This window comes from Mus pahari, chromosome 18 (genome assembly GCF_900095145.1).
Source record: "Mus pahari chromosome 18, PAHARI_EIJ_v1.1, whole genome shotgun sequence".
Taxonomy (NCBI): Eukaryota; Metazoa; Chordata; class Mammalia; order Rodentia; family Muridae; genus Mus; species Mus pahari.
Genome location: NC_034607.1, coordinates 1,259,258 through 1,278,726, shown reverse-complemented (window position 1 = coordinate 1,278,726; position 19,469 = coordinate 1,259,258). Strand labels below are relative to the sequence as shown.

Sequence of the window (19,469 nt, the reverse complement as noted above, 5' to 3'; positions counted from 1 at the left end):
CACAAGAATCAGAGACCCACTCACATGCACACAAGAATCAGACCCACTCACATGCACATAAGAATCAGAGACCCACTCACATGCACACAAGAATCAGATCCACTCACATGCACACAAGAATCAGACCCACTCACATGCACACAAGAATCAGAGTCCCACTCACATGCACACTCAAGAATCCCAATGAGAAACTGGAAACCATAATATATGCAGACCTGTGCAGGCCTTATGCATACTGCTTCAGTCTCTGAGTTCACAATCAAGTTGATTTTTAGATGGCCTTGTTTTCTTCATGATCTCCATTCCCCCTGGGTCTTACACTCTTTCTACTTCCTCTTCCAAAGTGTTCCCTAAAATCTGGGGGAAGGATTTTGTAGGGCTGAGTGTTCCAAGGACTCTCATTCAATGAATAATGTCTGGCTATGAGTCTCTGTATTTGTTCCCATATGTTCCAGAATGAAGCTACTCTGCTGATGACTGAGCAAGGCACTGATCATATTTTTCTTTCTAGGTCTGTGATACTTTATTCATGATGGTTTTTTTTTTTTTGTTGTTCCATGCATTTACCTGTGAATTTCATTTTTCTTAATGGTTGAGTCTACTGTGTCAATGTACAATTTTTTTGTTTGTTTTTATTCATTCTTCTGTTGAGGTACATCTAAGTTGTTCCTACTTTTTGGTTATCAATAGAGCAGTAATGAAAACAGTTTAGCAAGTGTCCCTGCATAGGATAGAGGTGTCTTTGAGTATATGCCACGGGAAGAACAGCCACACTGTTTGCCATAGTGGCTGGACATGTTTGCACTCCTGTCAGCAATGATGACTAAGGATTCCTTTTACTGCACACTTCGTTAGCATGATCTGTCACGTGTTTTATTGATCTTCGCCATTTTGAGAGGTAGAAGATGGAATATCAAAGTAGTTTGATTTACATTTCCATGGCAGCTAAGGATATTGAATATTTCTTTGTGTTTTAGCCATTCAAATTTCCTCTTTTGAGTATTCTCTGGATGTGTACCCTATTTTTTTATTTGGGTTTTTTATTTTCTTGATATCTAATGTGTTTTTTTTTTTGGTTTTGGGTTTTTTTGTTTTGTTTTGTTTTGTTTTTTGCTGCTGTTGTTGTTTGGTTGCTTTGTTGGTTTTAGTTTTTGTTTTGCTTTTAGTTCTTTTGTATATTTTGGTTATTCTCTATTGGATGTGGAATTGGTAAAAATTTTCCACATACCATAGGATAGGATACTACTTTTACTAAATGATGGTGCCCTTTGCCGTACAAGGTTCCGTTTACTAATTGTTGCACTTACTGCTTGTGTTAATGGTGTTCTGTTCAGAAACTTTTTCTTATACCAATGAGTTCAAGGCTATTTCCCACATTTTCTTCTATCAGGTTCAGTGTATCTGGCTTTATGCTAATGTCTTTGATCCATTTTGAGTTGAGTATTGTGCACGGTAATGAATATGAGTGTGTTGCAATTCTTTTATACTCAGCTATCTTGCTTGACCAGCACTATTTGTTGAAGGTGCTTTCTTTTTCTATTCTGTATTTCTGGCTTCTATATTAAAAAATCAGTTGGCCATAAATGTGGCGGTTTGAATACGTAGAGCCCCATAGACTCATGTATTTGAATGCATGGTTCATAGGGTGTGGCACTATTAGGGGGTGTAGCCTTGTTGGAGTAAGTGTGTCACTGTGGGGACAGGCTGTGAAGCCTCCTGTGCTCAAGCTATACTCAGTGCAACACACAGTTTCCTTCTGCTGCCTTGGGATCAAGATGTAGAACTCTCAGCTCCTGTAGGACCATGTCTGCCTGCATGTTGCCATTCTTCCTGTTATGATAATAATGGACTATACCTCGAAATGTAAGCCAGCTCCAATTAAAAGTTTTCCTTGATAAGAATTGTTGTGGTTGTGCTGTGACTTCACAGCAATGAAATCCAAACTAAGATAATAGGTGTGTTTGTTTATGTCTGGGTCTTCAATGTGATTCCATTGATCATTGTGTCTTGTCCAATATTGTGCTGTTTTTGTTATTACAGCTCTATAGTACAACTTGAAATGGGGGATGGTGATACCTCCTTGCAGTTCTTTTATTAGTTGAGATTGTTTTTAACTATCCTGGGTTTTTTATGTTTCTATATGAAGCTGAAATTGTTCTTTGAAGATCTGTAAATTATTGTGTGGAATTTTGATGGGGATTGCATTGAATCTGTAAATTAGTTTTGATAAGATGATCATTTTTCCTAATCATTAATTATTAATTAATTTCCTGATCATTAATCCTAGTGATCCATAAGCATGGGAGACCTTCCCAACTTCTGATGTCTTCTTTAATTAAAGTTTTTATCATACAGGTCATTCATGTGTTTGGTTAGAGTTACCCCCAAGATATTTTATATTATTTGAAGCTATTGCGAAGGGTGTTTTCTTTCTCAGACTGCTTGTTTTTTTGTTTTCTTTTGTTTTGTTTCATTCTCTCTCTCTCTCTCTCTCTCTCTCTCTCTCTCTCTCTCTCTCTCTNTNTGTGTGTGTGTGTGAAGGCTACTGATTTTTTTGTGACTTAATTTTGTATCCAGCTACTTTGTTGAAGGTGCTTATCAACTGTAGGAGTACCCTGGTGGAAATTTTAGGATTATTTTGTGTACTATTATATTGTCTACAAATTAATGATCCTTTGACTTCTTTCTTTCCATTTTGTATCTCCTTGATCTCCTTTAGTTGTCTTATTGCTCTAGCTAAAACTTAAAAGTACATATATAGATATGGAGAGAGTACACAACCCTGTCTTGTTCTTCTTTTAGTGGAATTGCTTTGAGCTTCTCTCCATTTAATTTGATGTTGACTATCAGCTTGCTATAAACTGCTTCTGTTATGTTGAGATATGTTATTTGTATTCCTAATCTCTCCAGGATTTTTGTTATGAAGGGACATTGGATTTTGTCAAAGGCCCTTTCTGCAGCTAATGAGATGATCGTGTGTGTGTGTGTGTGTGTGTGTGTGTGTGTGTGTGTGTATTTTCATTTTTTTTACATGGTGGTTTACATGTATTAATTAAACCACCCGTGCATCTCTGGGATGAAGTCTACTTGATCATAGTGGATGATCTTTGTCATGTGTTCTTCAATTCAGTTTGCAACTATATTGTTGAGAATTTTTGCATATATGCTTATAAGTGAAATGGATCAGTAATTTTCTTTATTGAAAGTAAATTTCTTATTTATAAAGTTTAGATATCATGGTAACTGTTGCCTGGTAAAAAGAATTAGGCAGAGTTCCTTCTGTTTTGTGGAATAATTGGAGGATGGTTGGCATTCATTCTGCTTTTAAAGCCTGATAGAATTATGCACAAAGCCACCAAAGTCCGAGGTTTGTTGTTGTGTTGTTGATTTGGATCTTCTCTCTGCTTTTTACTAATTTGGGTAAGTGTTTTTCAATCTTACTGATTTTCTCAAAGAACCAAGTCTGCTTCATTGATTCTTTGTACGTTTGTTTGCGTGTTTGTTTGTTTGGGTGTGCTGATAAGTTATTAGTATGAGATCTATTCAGGTTTTTAATGTAGGCACTTAGTGCTATGAACTTGCCTCTTAGACCTCTAATATGTCCATAAGTTTGAGTGTGTTGTGTATTCATTTTCATTCAGTTCTTAAAAAGTCTTTAATTTCTGTTTTGACCCATTTTTCAATCAGTAGAGAGTTCAGTTTCCATGAGTTTGTAACCTTTCAGTTGTTTCTGTTGTTAATACCCAGCATTAATCCAAGGTGGTCAGATAGGAGAGGGGGAGTTATTTCAAATTCCTTGTACCTGTTGAAACTTCTTTGTGTCCACATATGTGGTCAGTTTGGGAAACTGTTCCATGTGGTGCTGAGAAGGTATAGTCTTTTGTGTTTGGGTGTAATTTTCAATATCTGTTAAGTCCATTTAGTTTATAACTTCAGTTAGCTCCGATGTGTCTCTATTTAGGTTTTTGTCTGTTGACAAGAGTGAGGTATTGAAGTCTCCCACTATCAGTGTATGAGGTTCAACATGTGATTTAAATTGTAGGTGTAGTTCTTTTACAAACCTGGGTCCTCTTGTGGTTTGAACATAGATGTTAAGAATTGGCATGTCCTCTTGATGGATTTTTTTTTTCCCTCTTTGATTAGTCCTTAGTTACTGCTTCTAATTAGTTTCGGTTTGTAGTTTATTTTGTCAGATACTAAAGTGGCTACACTGGCTTGGTTCTCAGGTCCCTTATCTTGGAGTATAATGTTCCATCCTTTTAACCAAAAGTGATGTATCGTGTCCATTTTAAATCATGTTTCCTGGATGCAGCAGAAGAATGGATCCTATTTTCAAATCCAATCTGTTAGTCTGTTTCTTGTTATTGAGGAATTGAGAATATTGATGTTGACAAATACTAATAAGCAGTATTTGTTGATTCCTATTATTTTGGTGTGTGTGTGTGTGTGTGTGTGTGTGTGTGTGTGTGTGTGTGTGTGTGTTGCTTACTGGTCTGGGATTTATTCCCTCTGTTTTCTTGGGTATGATAACTTCTTGATCTTGGAGTTTCTGTAGGCCTAGATTTGTAAATAGATATTGCTCATGCAAGGTCTAATTTTCTCCATCTATTGTGATTGTAAGTTTTGCTGGATATAGTAGCCTTTTTGTCTAATTTTAGAGTCTCCAGTGAAGAGGTAGGTGTTATTCTAATAGGTCTGCCTTAATATTCTATTTGCTCTTTTTCCCTTAAAGCCTTTAATATTCTTTCTTTGTTCTGTACAATCTGTATGTTAACAGATTCCCAAGGTGCATTTCTTTTGTGATTCAGTCTATCCAGTATTTTTTAAAAAGAAAATTTTCTTCTAAGATTTTGTTGAAAATACTTCCTGTGCCTTTGACATGGGTTTCTTTTGCTTCCTCTATTCCTGTTATTCTTATATTTAGACTCTCTCCCCCACCCCCAGAAGAATCAGCATTATTAGATGGCAGAGTAAAAGGATCCTTTGATTTATTTTATTTTTTTTATTGGATATTTTATTATTACATTTCAAATGTTATCCACTTTCTCGTCTCAATTTCCCCTCCAGAAACCCCCTATCCCATCCTACCTCCCTCTGTTTCTATGAGGGTGCTCACCCACCTGCCCATCCACTACTGCCTCCCTGCCTTAGCATTCCCTTACACTAGGGCATGGAGCCTTCCCAGGACAAAGGGCCTCTCCTCCCATTGATGTCCAACAAGGCCATCCTCTGCTACATATACAGCTGGAGCCATAGAACCCTCCATGTGTATTCTGGTTGTGGTTTAGTTCCTGGGAGCTCTGAGGGGTCTAGTTTGTTGATACTGTTTTTCTTCCTATGGGTTGCAAACCCCTTCAGCTCCTTCAGTCCTTTAACTCCTCCATTGGCGACCCCATGCTCAGTCCAATGGTTACCTCTGTATTTGTCAGGCTCTGAAAGAACCTCTCATGAGACAGCTTTATCAGGCTCCTGTCAGCAAGCACTTCTTGGCATCTGCAATAGTGTCTGGGTTTGTTATCTGCATATGAGATGGAGCCCCAGGTGGGGCAGTCTCAGGAGGCCTTTCCTTCAGTCTCTGTTCCACATTTTGTCTCCATAATTCCTCCTGTGAGTATTTTGTTCCTTCTAAGAAGAACTGAAGCATCCACACTTTGATCTTCCTTCTTGAGCTTCATGAGGTCTGTGGATCTTGGGTATTCCGAGCTTTTAGGCTAATATCCACTTAAAAGTGAGTGCATAGGATGTGTGTTCTTTTGTATCTGTGTAACTTCACTCAGGATGATGTCTTCTAGTTCCATCTATTTGCCTAAGAATTTCATTAAGTCATTGTTTTTAATAGCTGAGTAGTACTCCATTGTGTAAATGTATATATTTTGTGTATCCATTCTTCTGTTGAAGGACATCTGGGTTCTTTCCAGCTTCTAGCTATTAAAAAAAAATGTTGCTATGAACATAGTGGAGCATGTGTCCTTGTTAAATGTTGGAGCATCTTTTGGGTATATTCCCTGGAGTGGTATAGTTGGGTCCTCAAGTAGAACTATGTCCAATTTTCTGTGAAACCACCAGACTGATTTCCAGAGTGACTGTACCAGCTTAAAATCCCACCAACAGTGGAGGCGTATTCCTCTTTCTTTACATCCTCACCAGCATCTGCTGTCACCTGAGTTTTTATGTTAGCCATTCTAATTGGTGTGAGGTGGAATCTCGGGCTTGTTTTGATTTGCATTTGCTGATGACAAAGAATGTTCAACATTTCTCTAGGTGCTTTTTGGCCATTCGATATTCCTCAGTTGAAAATTCTTTGTTTTGCTCTGTACTGCATTTTTAAAATAAGATTATTTGGTTCTCTGGAGTCTAACTTCTTGAGTTCTTTGTATATATTGGATATTACCCCTCTATAAGATGTAGGGTTGGTAAATATCTTTTCCCAATCAGTTGGTTGCCATTTTGTCCTATTGATGGTGTCCTTTGATTTACAAAAGCTTTGCAATTTTATGAGGTCCTACTTGTCAATTCTTGATCTAAAAGCATAAGCCATTGGTGTTCTGTTCAGGAAAATTTCCCCTGTGCCCAAGTGTTCAAGGCTCTTTCCCACTGTCTCTTCTATTAGATTCATTGTATCTGGTTTTATGTGGAGGTCCTTGATCCCCTAGACTTGAACTTTGTACAATGAGATAAAAATGGATCGATTTACATTCTTCTACTTGCTGACTGACGGTTGAACCAGCACCATTTGTTGAAAGTGCTGCCTTTTTTCCAATGGATGGTTTTAGCTCCTTTGTCAAAGATCAAGTGACCATAGGTGTGTGGCTTCATTCATGCATCTTCAATTTTGTTCCATTGATGTACCTACCTGTTTCTGTACCAATACCATACAGTTGTTATCACTATTGCTCTGTAGTACAGCTTGAGGTCAGGGATGGTGATTCCCTCAGAAGTTCTTTTATTATTAAGAATAGTGTTAACTATCCTGGGTTTTTTGTTTTTCCAAATGAATCTGAAAATTGCTCTTACTAACTCTATGAAGGATTGAGTTGGAATTTTGATGGGGAATACATTGAATCTGTAGATTGCTTTCAGTAAGATTTAGTATATTAAAACTGCTAACCCATGAGCATGGGAGATCTTTCCCTCTTCTGAAATTTTCAATTTCTTTCTTCAGAGACTTGAAGTTCTTGTCATACAGATCTTTCACTTGCTTGATTAGAGGCACACCAAGGTATTTAATATTATTTGAGACTATTGTGAAGGGTGCCGTTTCACTAATTTCATTCTCAGTCCATTTATCATTTGAGTATAGGAAGGCTACTGATTTATTTGAGTTAATTTTATATCCAGCCTCTTTGCTGAAGTTGTATATCAGTTTTAGGAATTCTCTGATGGAATTTTTGGAGTTACTTAAGTATACTATCATATATCTGCAAAAAGTGATATTTTAACTTCTTCTTTTCCAATTTGTATCACTTTGACCTCCTTTTATTGTCTAATTGTCCTGGCTAGAACTTCAACTACTATATTGAATAGGTAGGGAGAGGGCAGGTAGCCTTGAGTAGACTCTGATTTTAGTGGGATTGCTTCAACTTTCTCTCCATTTAGCTTGTTGTTGGCTACTCGTTTGCTGTATATTGCTTTTACTATGAGCACAATTGTGGTGGCTTTATAGAATAAGTTGGGTAATGTTCCGTCTGTTTCTGTTTTGTGGAATAGTTTGAAGAGTGTCGGTATTAGGTCTTCGTTAAAGGTCTAATAGAATTCTTCAGTAAACACATCTGGCCCTGGGCTTTTTTTCGGTTGGGAGACTTTTAATAACTGCTTTTATTTCTTTAGGTGTTATGGGACTGTTTAGATGGTTTATCTGATCCTGATTTAACTTTGGTACCTGGTATCTGTTTAGAAAATTGTCCATTTCATTCAGATTTTCTAGTTTTGTTGAGTATAGGTTTTTATAGTAAGATCTGATGATTTTTTTTGGATTTCCTTGTTTTCTGTTTTTATGTCTCCCTTTTTATTTCTGGTTTTGTTAATTGGGTTACTGTATCTGTGCCCTCTGATAAGTCTGACTAATGGCTTATCTATCTTGTTGATTTCCTCAAAGAACCAGCTCCTGGTTTAGGTGATTCTTTGTATAGTTCTTTTTGTTTCTACTTGATTGTTTCAAACCTGAGTTTGATTATTTCCTGCATCTCCTCCACTTCGGTGTATATGCTTCTTTTCGTTCTAGAGCTTTCAGATGTGCTGTTAAGCTGTTAGTGTATGCTCTCTCCAGTTTCTTTTTGGAGGCACTTAGAGCTATGAGTTTTCCTCCCAGCATTGCTTTCACTGTGTCCTATAAGTTCGTCATGTTGTGCCATCAGTTTCTTTGTATTCTAAAAAGTCTTTAATTTCTTTCTTTGTTTCTTCCTTGAATAAAATATCAATGAATAGAGGGTTGTTCAGCTTCCATGTGTATGTGGGCTTTCTGTTGTTTTTGTTGTTATTGAAGACCAACCTTAGTCCTTGATGATCTGGTAGGATGCATGGGATTATTTCAATCTTCTTGTATCTATTGAGGCCTGTTTTGTGNCCAATTATANGGTGAATTTTGGAGAAGGTACCATGAGGTGCTGAGAAGGTATATTCTTTTGTCTTAGGATAAAATGTTCTATAGTTATCTGTTAAATCCATTTGGTTCATAAATTCTGTTCGTTTCACTGTATCTTTGTTTAGTTTCTGCTTTGGTGATGTGTCCATTGCTGAGAGTGGGGTGTTGAAGTCCCCTACAATTATTGTGTAAGATGCAATGTGTGCTTTGAGGTTTAGTAAAGTGTCTTTTGTGAGTGTGTGTGCCCTTCCTTTTGGAGCATAGATGTTCAGAATTGAGAGTTCATCTTGGTAGATTTTTCCTGTGATGAGTATGAAGTTTCTCTCCTTATCTGTTCTGATAACTTTTGGTTGAAAGTTGATTTTATTCGATCCTAGAATGGCTACTTCAGCCTGTTTCTTGGGAACATTTGTTTGAAAATTTGTTTTCCAGCCTTTTACTTTGAGGTAGTGTCTGTTTTTGTCACTGAGGTGTGTTTCCTGTATGCAGCAAAATTCTGGGTTCTGTTCTCATATCCAGTCTGTTAGTCTAAGAGATATTAAAGAATAGTGATCGTTGCCTCCAGTTAGTTTTATTGTTAGAGGTGAAATTATGTTTGTGTGGCTATCTTATTTGGGGTTTGTTGAAAGAAGATTGCTTTCTTGCTTTTTCTAGGGTGTAGTTTCCCTCCTTGTGTTGGAGTTTTCCATCTGTTATACTTTGTAGGGCTGGATTTGTGGAAAGATAGTGTATAAATTTGGTTTTGTCATGGAATAGCTTGTTTTCTCCATATATGGTAATTGAGAGTTTTGCTGGGTATAGTAGCCTGGGCTGGCATTTGTGTTCTTTTAGTGTCTGTATGACATCTGCCCAGGATCTTCTAGCTTTCATAGTCTCTTTTGAGAAGTCTGGTGTCATTTTGATAGTATTACATACTCATATATGTAATCTGTTATTTCAGAAGGATTTTAAACTTTCTATTTGTAAGAGTTTTCTCCTCTATTATGACTTCGTATTCTTATTATGGTATTGGCCTCACGGGGTGAAAATTCTTTTGCTTAATTATACAGCCCAGGACCACTTGCCCAAAAGTGGTAATGGATTGGGCCCATACAATGCATGGCTATGTTACCATCCACTGGAGTACAGAGAGTGTGGGTCAGGGTCAGGCTTCAGAAGTTAGTTCTCTTCTTTCAGTGATGCAACTCAGGCTGCCAATTTGGCCACAAGCTTTCTTGTCTGACCTTGGTGTAACACACTTTGACAGAAGATGTTTCATGTTATCTATCATACCAGATGAGATTGTTTATATATTTTTTATTTTATGAGAATTATATGCATAATAATGATCATATCTGCCTTCCATTTTCCACCTCTAACTTCCTAACTGTCCTTCCTAACATGCCCCTCCCCAACTTCATATCTTTTTTTTTTCTTCCTTATAAGGCATTAAGCTCATTTAGTACATCCCATATGTGCACTGGTATGGTTCCATCCACTGAAGCATAGAAAACTACCAGTGGCCACACCCTAAAGGAAGAGTGCTTCTCCATCCTCCAGCAGCTACCCACTGCCAGCAACTCCTTAGTAAAGGTGGGAACATGGAGAGAATTTCCCTGTTTATGCCAGAATTTTGGCTGGGTTTATCTTGTACGGGTAACCATAGCTGTTGTAAATTCACAAGTACAATAGCCATGTTATGTTCAGAAGTCAGCATTTTATAGCACTCCTGTCCACCCTCTGGCTCTTAAATTCTTTGCACCTCTTTCTGATGTTCTCTGAGGCTTGGAGGGGTGGAGGTGGAGTTGATAAAAATATTTTGTTTGGGGCTGACATTCTCAGTCTCTTTCTTCCTTTCTTCCTCCCTTCCTTCCCTCCTTTCCTTCCTTTTTCCTTCCTTCCTTCCTTCCTTCCTTCCTTCCTTCCTTCCTTCCTTCCTTCCTTCCTTTCTTCTTTTTGGTCAAGGTTTTACTAGGTAGTGCTAGGGGTCCTGGAATTTGCTATGTAAGCAAGACTGACCTTGAATTCACAGAGATCTACTTGTGCCCCTTGAGTATGGCATTAAAGGCATGTGTCACCATGCCTGGCATATTCTCAGTCTTGATAAGAAAGAGTTCAACCAGATTTCCATTGGGTTTTGATCAGAGACAATCTCTTAGCATGTCAGAAATAGGCAAAAAGTTGGAAAGATACTAGGAGTACTTAAAATACTACATTGTTATAAAGCATTGCATGGCGGGGATTCCCCCTTTACCATTAAGCTGGTTGTATCTATTCCAGTGAGTGTCCTCAGTTTTCATAATTAACTATTATTGACAAATAGACATTTCTACTAACATTTAGGCTCACTAGAGCTGGTGTCTACTCTAATGTATTCCAAATTAATAAAGATGCAGGATTCAGAGAATACTGAGGCTAGCATCACAAGAGATAGTCATGTTCTGGTGTTCATTTATCATATTGTTCCATATTAGCATCAGAACTGTGTGACAGTGTGAGAGTTAGAATAAATAGAAAATGAGTATTTACTATTTATAAATACTAAAAGTAATGTCAACCATGATGCATAGGGAATATATGAAGAACAAATCATGAAGTAAAGCAGTCAAGTCACACTGTGTTTCCAGGTTTTTCTACCATTAGTCTTGTAAATGTATGTGGATTACTTTAGGAACCAGTGACCTTCGAGGATGTGGCTGTGAACTTCACCTTAGGAGAGTGGGCTCTGCTGGATTCTTATCAAAAGGAGCTCTACAGAGATGTGATGAAGGAGACCTTTAGCAACCTGATCTCCATAGGTAACAATACAGCATGATAACTTTTCCTTGTTCATTCAGAAAAATAACTGTTTCTTATTGATCTGTGTACTTGAATAATTTGAAATACTGAAAGATGTTGGTGAATATTGCATGTCTTGTTACATTGTACTACAGGGTGTGGGGGAAACTAGAATGTAATGATTTTTAATGTAATGTTGAATAATACTTTCTTTGGGTTTACCTTTCAGGGAAAACTGAGGAAGACAATATTGAAGATTACCAAAATATTAGGAGAAATCCGAGGTAATGTATGCTCAAAGAAAAGGAATTTACATCAAATACTTGAAAGTTATAGGAAATCTTAGACCCAAGTAAATAATCCAAATTTACAAATTTGCTTAATGTGAACTGCACTGAATTTGACCATTCAGAATTGGGGAATCCTAACTCTGTAATGGAATGTTATACAATATCCTGCTACTTTACACTGTATGAGACATTTTTCAATTCTCTCGTTATACAGAAACTTTTCCTTTGAGTATGAAATTATTTAATATATTCTTAGACTTTGAATATAAAATATATTGGGATATATTGTGACACACCTTCATAAAATTCCATTAAAAATATTCAACTATGTCAATTCCATAAAACCTGACCCTCATCATTTTGCATAGTGAACATTCAATTTTGATGAATTGGGAAAGATATTAGCTAGCCATGAAATAAGGATAAGTAAAGAACAAAGCGTGAAATGAGCAAAATAAACCACTGTGTATCTACAGTGTTTTTCACCATTCTTTTTGTAAATCTATGTGTGGATTATTTTAGGAGACAGCAATGATATTAGAGAAATTAAGAAGATTGTATTATGTCCTCAGGGCCTGTAGCTCAGTGTTCAGTCCTTTCAGGTTTATAAATTGTTTTCCCTTAATATGAGGTCTTTCTTTGTGGCTCAGGTTGACCTCAAACTTGCAGTTCTTCAACCTTTACGCTCTAAGTATTACAATAACAAGTGTGGCAAACCTAGCCTCCAACACTTCTCGGGCTAGCCATAAGACTATAGTACTAGTACTGTTCTTTTTTTTTTTTTTTCTTTCCCAGCACTCTCATGGTTGAAGGATTCTATGAATTTGAACGTGGTATTCAGTATAGAGAAACGCACCAACAGATTCAAGAGCATATCGTTAAGCATAAGTACATACCTCCTGGAATAGTAGTATATGAAAACAGTGCAAGTAAAAATGATGTCATTGGTCTTTCACAATCAGATGTGCACCTCAGAGTACTAACTGTAGAGAAACCATATGAGTATCAGAAATGTATGGAAAAGCCTATTAAGCATAAGAAATATTGGAAAGATTTTGCATATTCTGAGTCTTTTCTTACCCATGAGAATCCTTCCAAAGAGAAACCATATGGAAATAAACAGTCTAATGACCCCTGCAGGAGTCTCACTTCTGATCAAGATTATGAGACAACACATACTGGTGGTAACCTCCATGAATACAAGCAACTTGAAACAGCTCTCATGACATGTAGTTATGGTCAGTCATATGAAAAAATACAAACTGGAGAAAAACCATTTGTGTGTAAGCAGTGTGGAGAAGCCTTTGTTAATTCCAGTCACCTTATCAAACATTATAAAATTCATACCAGAGAGAAGACATTTGCGTGTAAATATTGTGGGAAAGCTTTCATTCATCCAAGGGCCTGTTATAACCATGAACGAACTCATACTGGAGACAGACCTTATGTGTGTAAACAATGTGGGAAAGCATGCATTCATTCTTACCACCTTCTCCAACATGAAAGAAGTCACACCCGAGAAAAACTTTATGCATGTAAGCAGTGTGGGAAAGTATTTGGACGTTCTTCATACCTTCGCAAACATGAAAGAATTCACACTGGAGAGAAACCTTATTTATGTAAGCACTGTGGAAAAGCCTTCAGTGATCCCACAACCCGTAACAATCATGAAAGAACTCATACTGGAGAGAAGCACTATGTTTGTAAGCAGTGTGGGAAAGCATTCATTCGTTCCTCTCAGCTTCTGATCCATGAAAGAATTCACACTGGAGAGAAACCTTACTCCTGCAAACATTGTGGAAAAGCCTTCACCTATTCCAGTGCCTGTTACATTCATGAGAGAATTCACACTGGAGAAAAACCCTATGTTTGTAAGCAGTGTGGAAAAGCATTTACATGTTCCACATACCTTCACAAACATGAAAGAATTCACACTGGAGAGAAACCTTATTCATGTAAGCAATGTGGGAAAGCCTTCATCCAACATAGGGCTTGTTACAATCATGAAAGAATTCACACTGGAGAAAAACCCTATGTGTGTGTACAATGTGGGCATGCATTCACTTTTTCAAAATCCCTTCAAATACATGAAAGAAACCACACTGGAGAGAAACCATATGTATGTAAGCAATGTGGGAAAGCCTTCACATGTTCTACATATCTTCACCAACATGAAAGAACTCACAGTGAAAAGAAATCCAGTGGATAGAACTTAAACCAATGTAAATCATTTGAGAGTCTTTGTATCCAGCTTGCTGTTATCATAAGAAAAGAAGGAAATATGGAGAGAAACCAAGAGAATATGAGCAATTGTGTAATTTTTAGTTACATTGCAAGTATACATAGGATATAAAACCTGTTGTACCAGGCTTGTTGGTGCATGCCTTTTAGTCTAACACTAGGGCAATGGAAGTTTAGAGAATTACAACATTCAATAAACCTTAGGCTACCTGAAGGGTTTGAGCAATGCTTGAGAGATTTAAGAAGTACAATTTCTAACCAAGTGAAATTGTCATTGTACAAAATAAAAGAAAATTGTACATTTTAAATAAGAGTCATTACATTTTTTCATGTAGTTCAATATTGTATAAGCAAGAAATGTGAAGAAACAGGCAATTTTTTTGTACACTATTAATTAAAACCTGAAATACACTAAAACTGTAATAAATGATTTTATTTTTGTTCTATTCTTAAGCATTTACTTAAAAATAACTGAAAAACTTTTTAAGTATGGTTTAGCAAATAAAATAAATATTTCACCTGACTGTTTCTTCAGTGGCAGGAAAACTGGGGCAGAACAGGAAATTGAGCCCACAGAAAGCCCCCAAGACACACTGTAAGGAACAACAGTAGCAACTGTATAAAGAAACCACTTGAATTTTGGTGATAAAAGTCTGTTTGGTAAATTAATTGAATTTCAATTTAATGGCTGCTGTTTTTCAAAACAAGTAATGCAATTTCTTTTGTTAGAAGGCTGTGTGAGATTTGTTGAATTCAAATGTATTTGTAATCATCCAGTATATTTAATCTTTAGGTATATTTTGAATAATCTTGTTTCCTGTAAAGTTATGAAGGTATACTTGCTGTTAGTATTTTTCAGGCTGTTATTTTATGGCATGTTCTTTTTTGATAATATTAATTATTTTGCAGTTTCTTTACATTTAGGTGCATACTTGTGAGTAACATTCTTACATAGATTTTATATTTTGTAGTTTTAATGTATATTTTCTTCCAATAAGTTTTTGGTATTTTATTATTTATTTTGTACAAGTATGTTTGTGTGTGTCTGCCACAGCACAGGTATGGAGAACATTCAAGAGTTGCTTCCCTACCAGACTTCCTTAGCAAGCACCTTTACTCACTGAGCCTTGTCATCAGCCCCAAATGTGATTTTTGTCCTGTTGTTTTCTTTTGGGTTTGTTGTTGTTGTTGTTGTTGTTGTTTGTTGGGTTTGTTGGTTTTTGGTTTTCTTTGAGACATAGTCTCTCTAGGAACTCACTACGGATACCAGACTGGCCTTGAATTGCAGAGATCTCCCTGCCTATCTGCCTCCCAATTGCTGAAATTAGAGAAGTGTGTGTGCCACTGATTTTTCTGGCTGATTTTTATACATTCTTTTAGATTCTTTAGCTGTTTTCTAGTAAGTAGATTAAAGAGTGTTAGCTTTCCCATTGGCTCAGAAGGGACCTTCAGTTATTCTTTCATATTCAACAGTTTAAATTGAATTATCTTTATATGTTAAAACCCATTGTCATTTTGAAGAGTTTGAAACTGATGTGTAACATGTAATTTTTGCCTTATGTTTATGTTGTTCAGCTTTTATTGCAAGCTTTTAATTGCTCATTAAAACAAGTATACCATGCTGATATAAATAGTTTTCTGGTCAAAAATAAGTAAGGCCATACCATTTATTCCAATAAAATATATGAATTGTAGTAATCTTTTCTAGTAAGATTAATGTTGGTGTTATTCTTCATTAAATGCAAATTTTAACCTGCTTGATACTTATTTTGAATGAACTGATTACATTTTAATGTAGTCTGGTGTTTCTATCTGTTAAAAATTCTTTGTGATTGAATATAATTCTGTCCTTTGAAATCTGTCCTTTGGAATTGGTCTCACCGAGAAGGTTGCGATACAAGGGAAGTAGTGACTCATGAGTACAAATTAATCTCATTTTAAAAAGGTGGTGATTGTGTTTTCATGATTGCGATTATGTTTGAATTTTCAGACAGCTGTCCAGGATGTCACTGTTTTTAATCTATCCTAGTGACTGAGGAGAATTACTTACTTTTCCTAGTGTCTAGGCATTTAGACCCAATTGTGTGGACTTGTTTTCCCTGCTGTCAACTCAGTATTTCATTACAATATACTGAACTTTGTTTTCCATTAATACCAGTGCTTCCTAGACTCCATAAGATTGCATCCTGATAAATCCTAATAAATGGGGAAAAATGATTGAGATGTATATTTAAAACCAACTGGTGAACACTAACTTTTCGCCTACAGTGTTACTTAGTATAAAGTTCGTTAAAACCATCAAACCATGTGTATTTTGTGATAGACCATTCATTTAGGCTATGTAGTGCATGCTACTTTTGTGTCTATGTATACATATTATCTCCACAGTGCAGCACACCTGCATGTCGAAGGGCTAGAAAGAAGCAGAGAGAGTAGGGAATAAAGCTAGTTAGAATTCATTTTTAGTGGGCAGTGATGGCACATGCTTTGAATCTCAGCACTGAGGATGCAGAAACAGGAGGATCTCTTGAGTTCAAAGCCAGCCTGTTTTACAAGGTGTCAGGATGGTCAAACTGTTACAGAGAAACCCTGTCTCTAAATAAATAAATAAATAAATAAATAAATAAATAAATAAATAAATAAATAAATAAAAGTAGCCCAGGTGGTGGTAGCAGACGCCTTTAATCCCAGTACTCAGGCGGCAGAGGCAGGCAGATCTAACTTTGGTCTACAGAGTTCCAAGACACCAGGGCTACACCCTGTCTCAAAAAGACAACAACAACAATAAGCTTTCAAACACTTATCAAACTTTTTCACCTTGGCTTTGATCCCACCACTCCCAAAATAAGAAAAAAACAAGGATCAAAATAAAGGTTCTTAATGAAATTAAACTTTGTAAATAGGATTTGCTCATAGGAAATTTGTATTTCATTTGTTTCATCAAATAAATTATTTTTTGTTGTTCTTTAAAATACCACAAACATTTTTAAAAGGTAGCCGAGTACCTTGTCTCCTCTTTTCATTTCTGTTGGTCTCTATTTTCTAGGCATTTGGAAACCTATTTTATGTATAATAAGCTGGGCAACAGAATTACATAAAACATGTCTGTAAATGTCAAATACCACAATAGAAAGTAATTCTAATTTTTGACAGTTGGTATGAAGAGGAAATAAATAAATTTTATATATTTACTGAGTATTTGGAGCTCTTTGGCTAGACTTCTATTCATTTTATTAGCTCTTTTAAGGGTTCTTTGAATTCTTGGTATTTATTTGCTCTGTGTGTGAATTCTGAGGCTAGTAAGGCATTTATCCAGCTCTGAGAGCTGTAAACATGACCTTTTCATTGTATCATCCTTATCATTAGGACCAAGAATAAGCTTTTATTAATTTTTCACATAACAACCGCAGTTGAAGTCTTGTGAAAGCCAGGTTCTAAAAGAATTAGAGGAAAAAAGTAACCACAAGTATTAGGGACTGAGTAACTAAAGTACTTGAAGGGAGAACTGGTTTTTACCATAGAACTCAAGTAAAAAAAAAAAAAAGTAACACAACCTTATAACCCAATGCTGGAGTAGGTGGAGACAGACCATGGGACTCTGTACAGCCATCCTAGCTTGGTTCATGAGTTTGGAGCCAGTGAAAGACTGCCAAAACAACAACAAAATATAGACAGCACCTGAGTAACTGACAGCCAAGGTTGTCCTTTGGCTTTCATGTGCATGTGCACATTTAATATAACTGAGTCATGGGGTGGAGAAATGGCTTAGCAGTAAGGAGCACTTGCTAAGTTCACTTCCCAGTGCCCAGGTTGGGTGGGTCACAATAGCCTATAAGTCCAACTCCAGCAGATCCAATGCTCTCTTCAGGATTCTGTGGGCATTCAAAGATAATTGCATATACCCCCACAAGTGCACATAAAAAAAACAAAAGATAAATCTTTCTTTAAAAAGCTGAGACACAAATAAATACAAAGGAAAGGCAAAGTCACTTGTCTTTAAGGTTGAAAACCAAAAGTAAAATGAAAGACTGAGATAGATATTGTATTCGTTACAAAGGTGTTAAAAATGTAAGAGCATTTTAATGTACTTCAGCCACCAGACCAATACACAGAATAATTACAAAAGAAAGGTTTTAAAAACATTCGTGGGCCAGTAAGATGGTTTGGTGGGTTACAGTACCACACAACCGTGATCTGAACTCTACCCCAGGCCTGAGATGTGTGCTAGTGGTACACACCTTTAATCCCAGCACTTGGAAGGCCAAGGCAGACAGATCTCGGAGTTTTAGGCTAGCTTGCTCTGCAGAGTTCTAGGACAGCAAGATCTACAGAGAAATCCTGTTTTGAAAAACCAAAAAAGATGAAGAGGAGACCTGACTCCAAGCAGTCTTTGACCTCCACCCTCACAGTGGTATGTACAGTTACCCACACACACATATATACAATAATTTTCAAAATCGTAATCATGAGTCTTGGGATATGATCTGTTGTTCTCTCTTGGTTTATTGATTAATGCTGACTAAGTGGTTAGATTGAAGGTCACCTTTTATGTAAACTCCATTTCACAATGAGGCCCTTATACAATATCTAGAAGCAATGGACACGAGGATAAGTAAAGTGACATTGCGAATTCCTAGCCTGTATATAAGCATCATACTGTGGGCAGGACAGCTGAAGTGAGCAAACTTTAAGGTTTTGTTTGTTTGTTTGCTTGTTTGTTTTAAACTTGCATTTTTTTTCCTGCCATTATTCACCTATCTTAGCAACTCTTCAAGAGGCTTCCAAGCCTTAGGTTCAGACTGCTTTTGTATCATGCCTCTCTTGTTCTGTATACTTGTTTAGCAATCTTTCCAGTCTGTAAATAGCACTGTTGTATTTTCCATGCCCTGATTGTACAAATCAATCTAATAAATCCCTCTTAATATGCTGTATAAATTCTGTTCGTTGCATTCTTTTAAAGAACACTGGCTCCTTCGTGGGTTAATATGGTTATGAACAGAAACATTTTGCATGTACTTGTAGTACTTGGATGGTACTGAGGCCTTAATACTAATATTTTGTACCAATAACATCTTATTGGCTAATTCAAGTAAATAGTCCCCTTGTTTTGCTTCGTTTTGTTCTGTTTTTCACTGCTTAAGAACATCGGACGGCATGGGTAGGGGGAAGCTGCACAATGCTGTCCTTGGGGCATGGCATGGCTATTATATACATGAACTCAAAACAGTTGTTACTTATACAAGTGCAAAATCAAACCAGTTAAAAATTCCCTCAAAGATTGGAAAGGGGATCCCTATGGTTGAGAAGTTGTTGAAAGTTGATGGATGATGGGAAAAGGGAGTCATTTTTCTTTAGGATGGTGATTACTGATAGAATCCCCGAGCCCCAGTGGATGACATCATAGCCATGTTTTGTACTGTTTGTACTCAGTTAAAAATAAATACAAAGTATGGCATGAAGTATAGAGATATGATGGAGCAGCCACAGGGAGTCAGTGAGAATGTGAGGGACAGGGCTGGTGAGATGGCAAGAGCACCCGACTGTTCTTCCGAAGGTCTGGAGTTCAAATCCCAGCAACCACATGGTGGCTCATAACCATC

General features: G+C 36.7%; 1 protein-coding gene across 1 annotated transcript in view; it reads left to right on the top strand.

The window, feature by feature from the left end:
- The window catches only part of LOC110335397 (zinc finger protein 709-like), a 17,780-nt gene extending 2,697 nt beyond the window's left edge, over window positions 1–15,083 (top strand). Inside the window, exons 2-4 of the mRNA XM_021217532.2 lie at window positions 11,232–11,358; window positions 11,568–11,622; window positions 12,424–15,083. Of these exons, the coding sequence (XP_021073191.1) occupies window positions 11,232–11,358; window positions 11,568–11,622; window positions 12,424–13,837 (1,596 nt within the window). The 3' untranslated portion in view covers window positions 13,838–15,083. The remainder of the gene's footprint in view (window positions 1–11,231; window positions 11,359–11,567; window positions 11,623–12,423) is intronic.
- The last annotated feature ends 4,386 nt before the right edge of the window (window positions 15,084–19,469 follow it).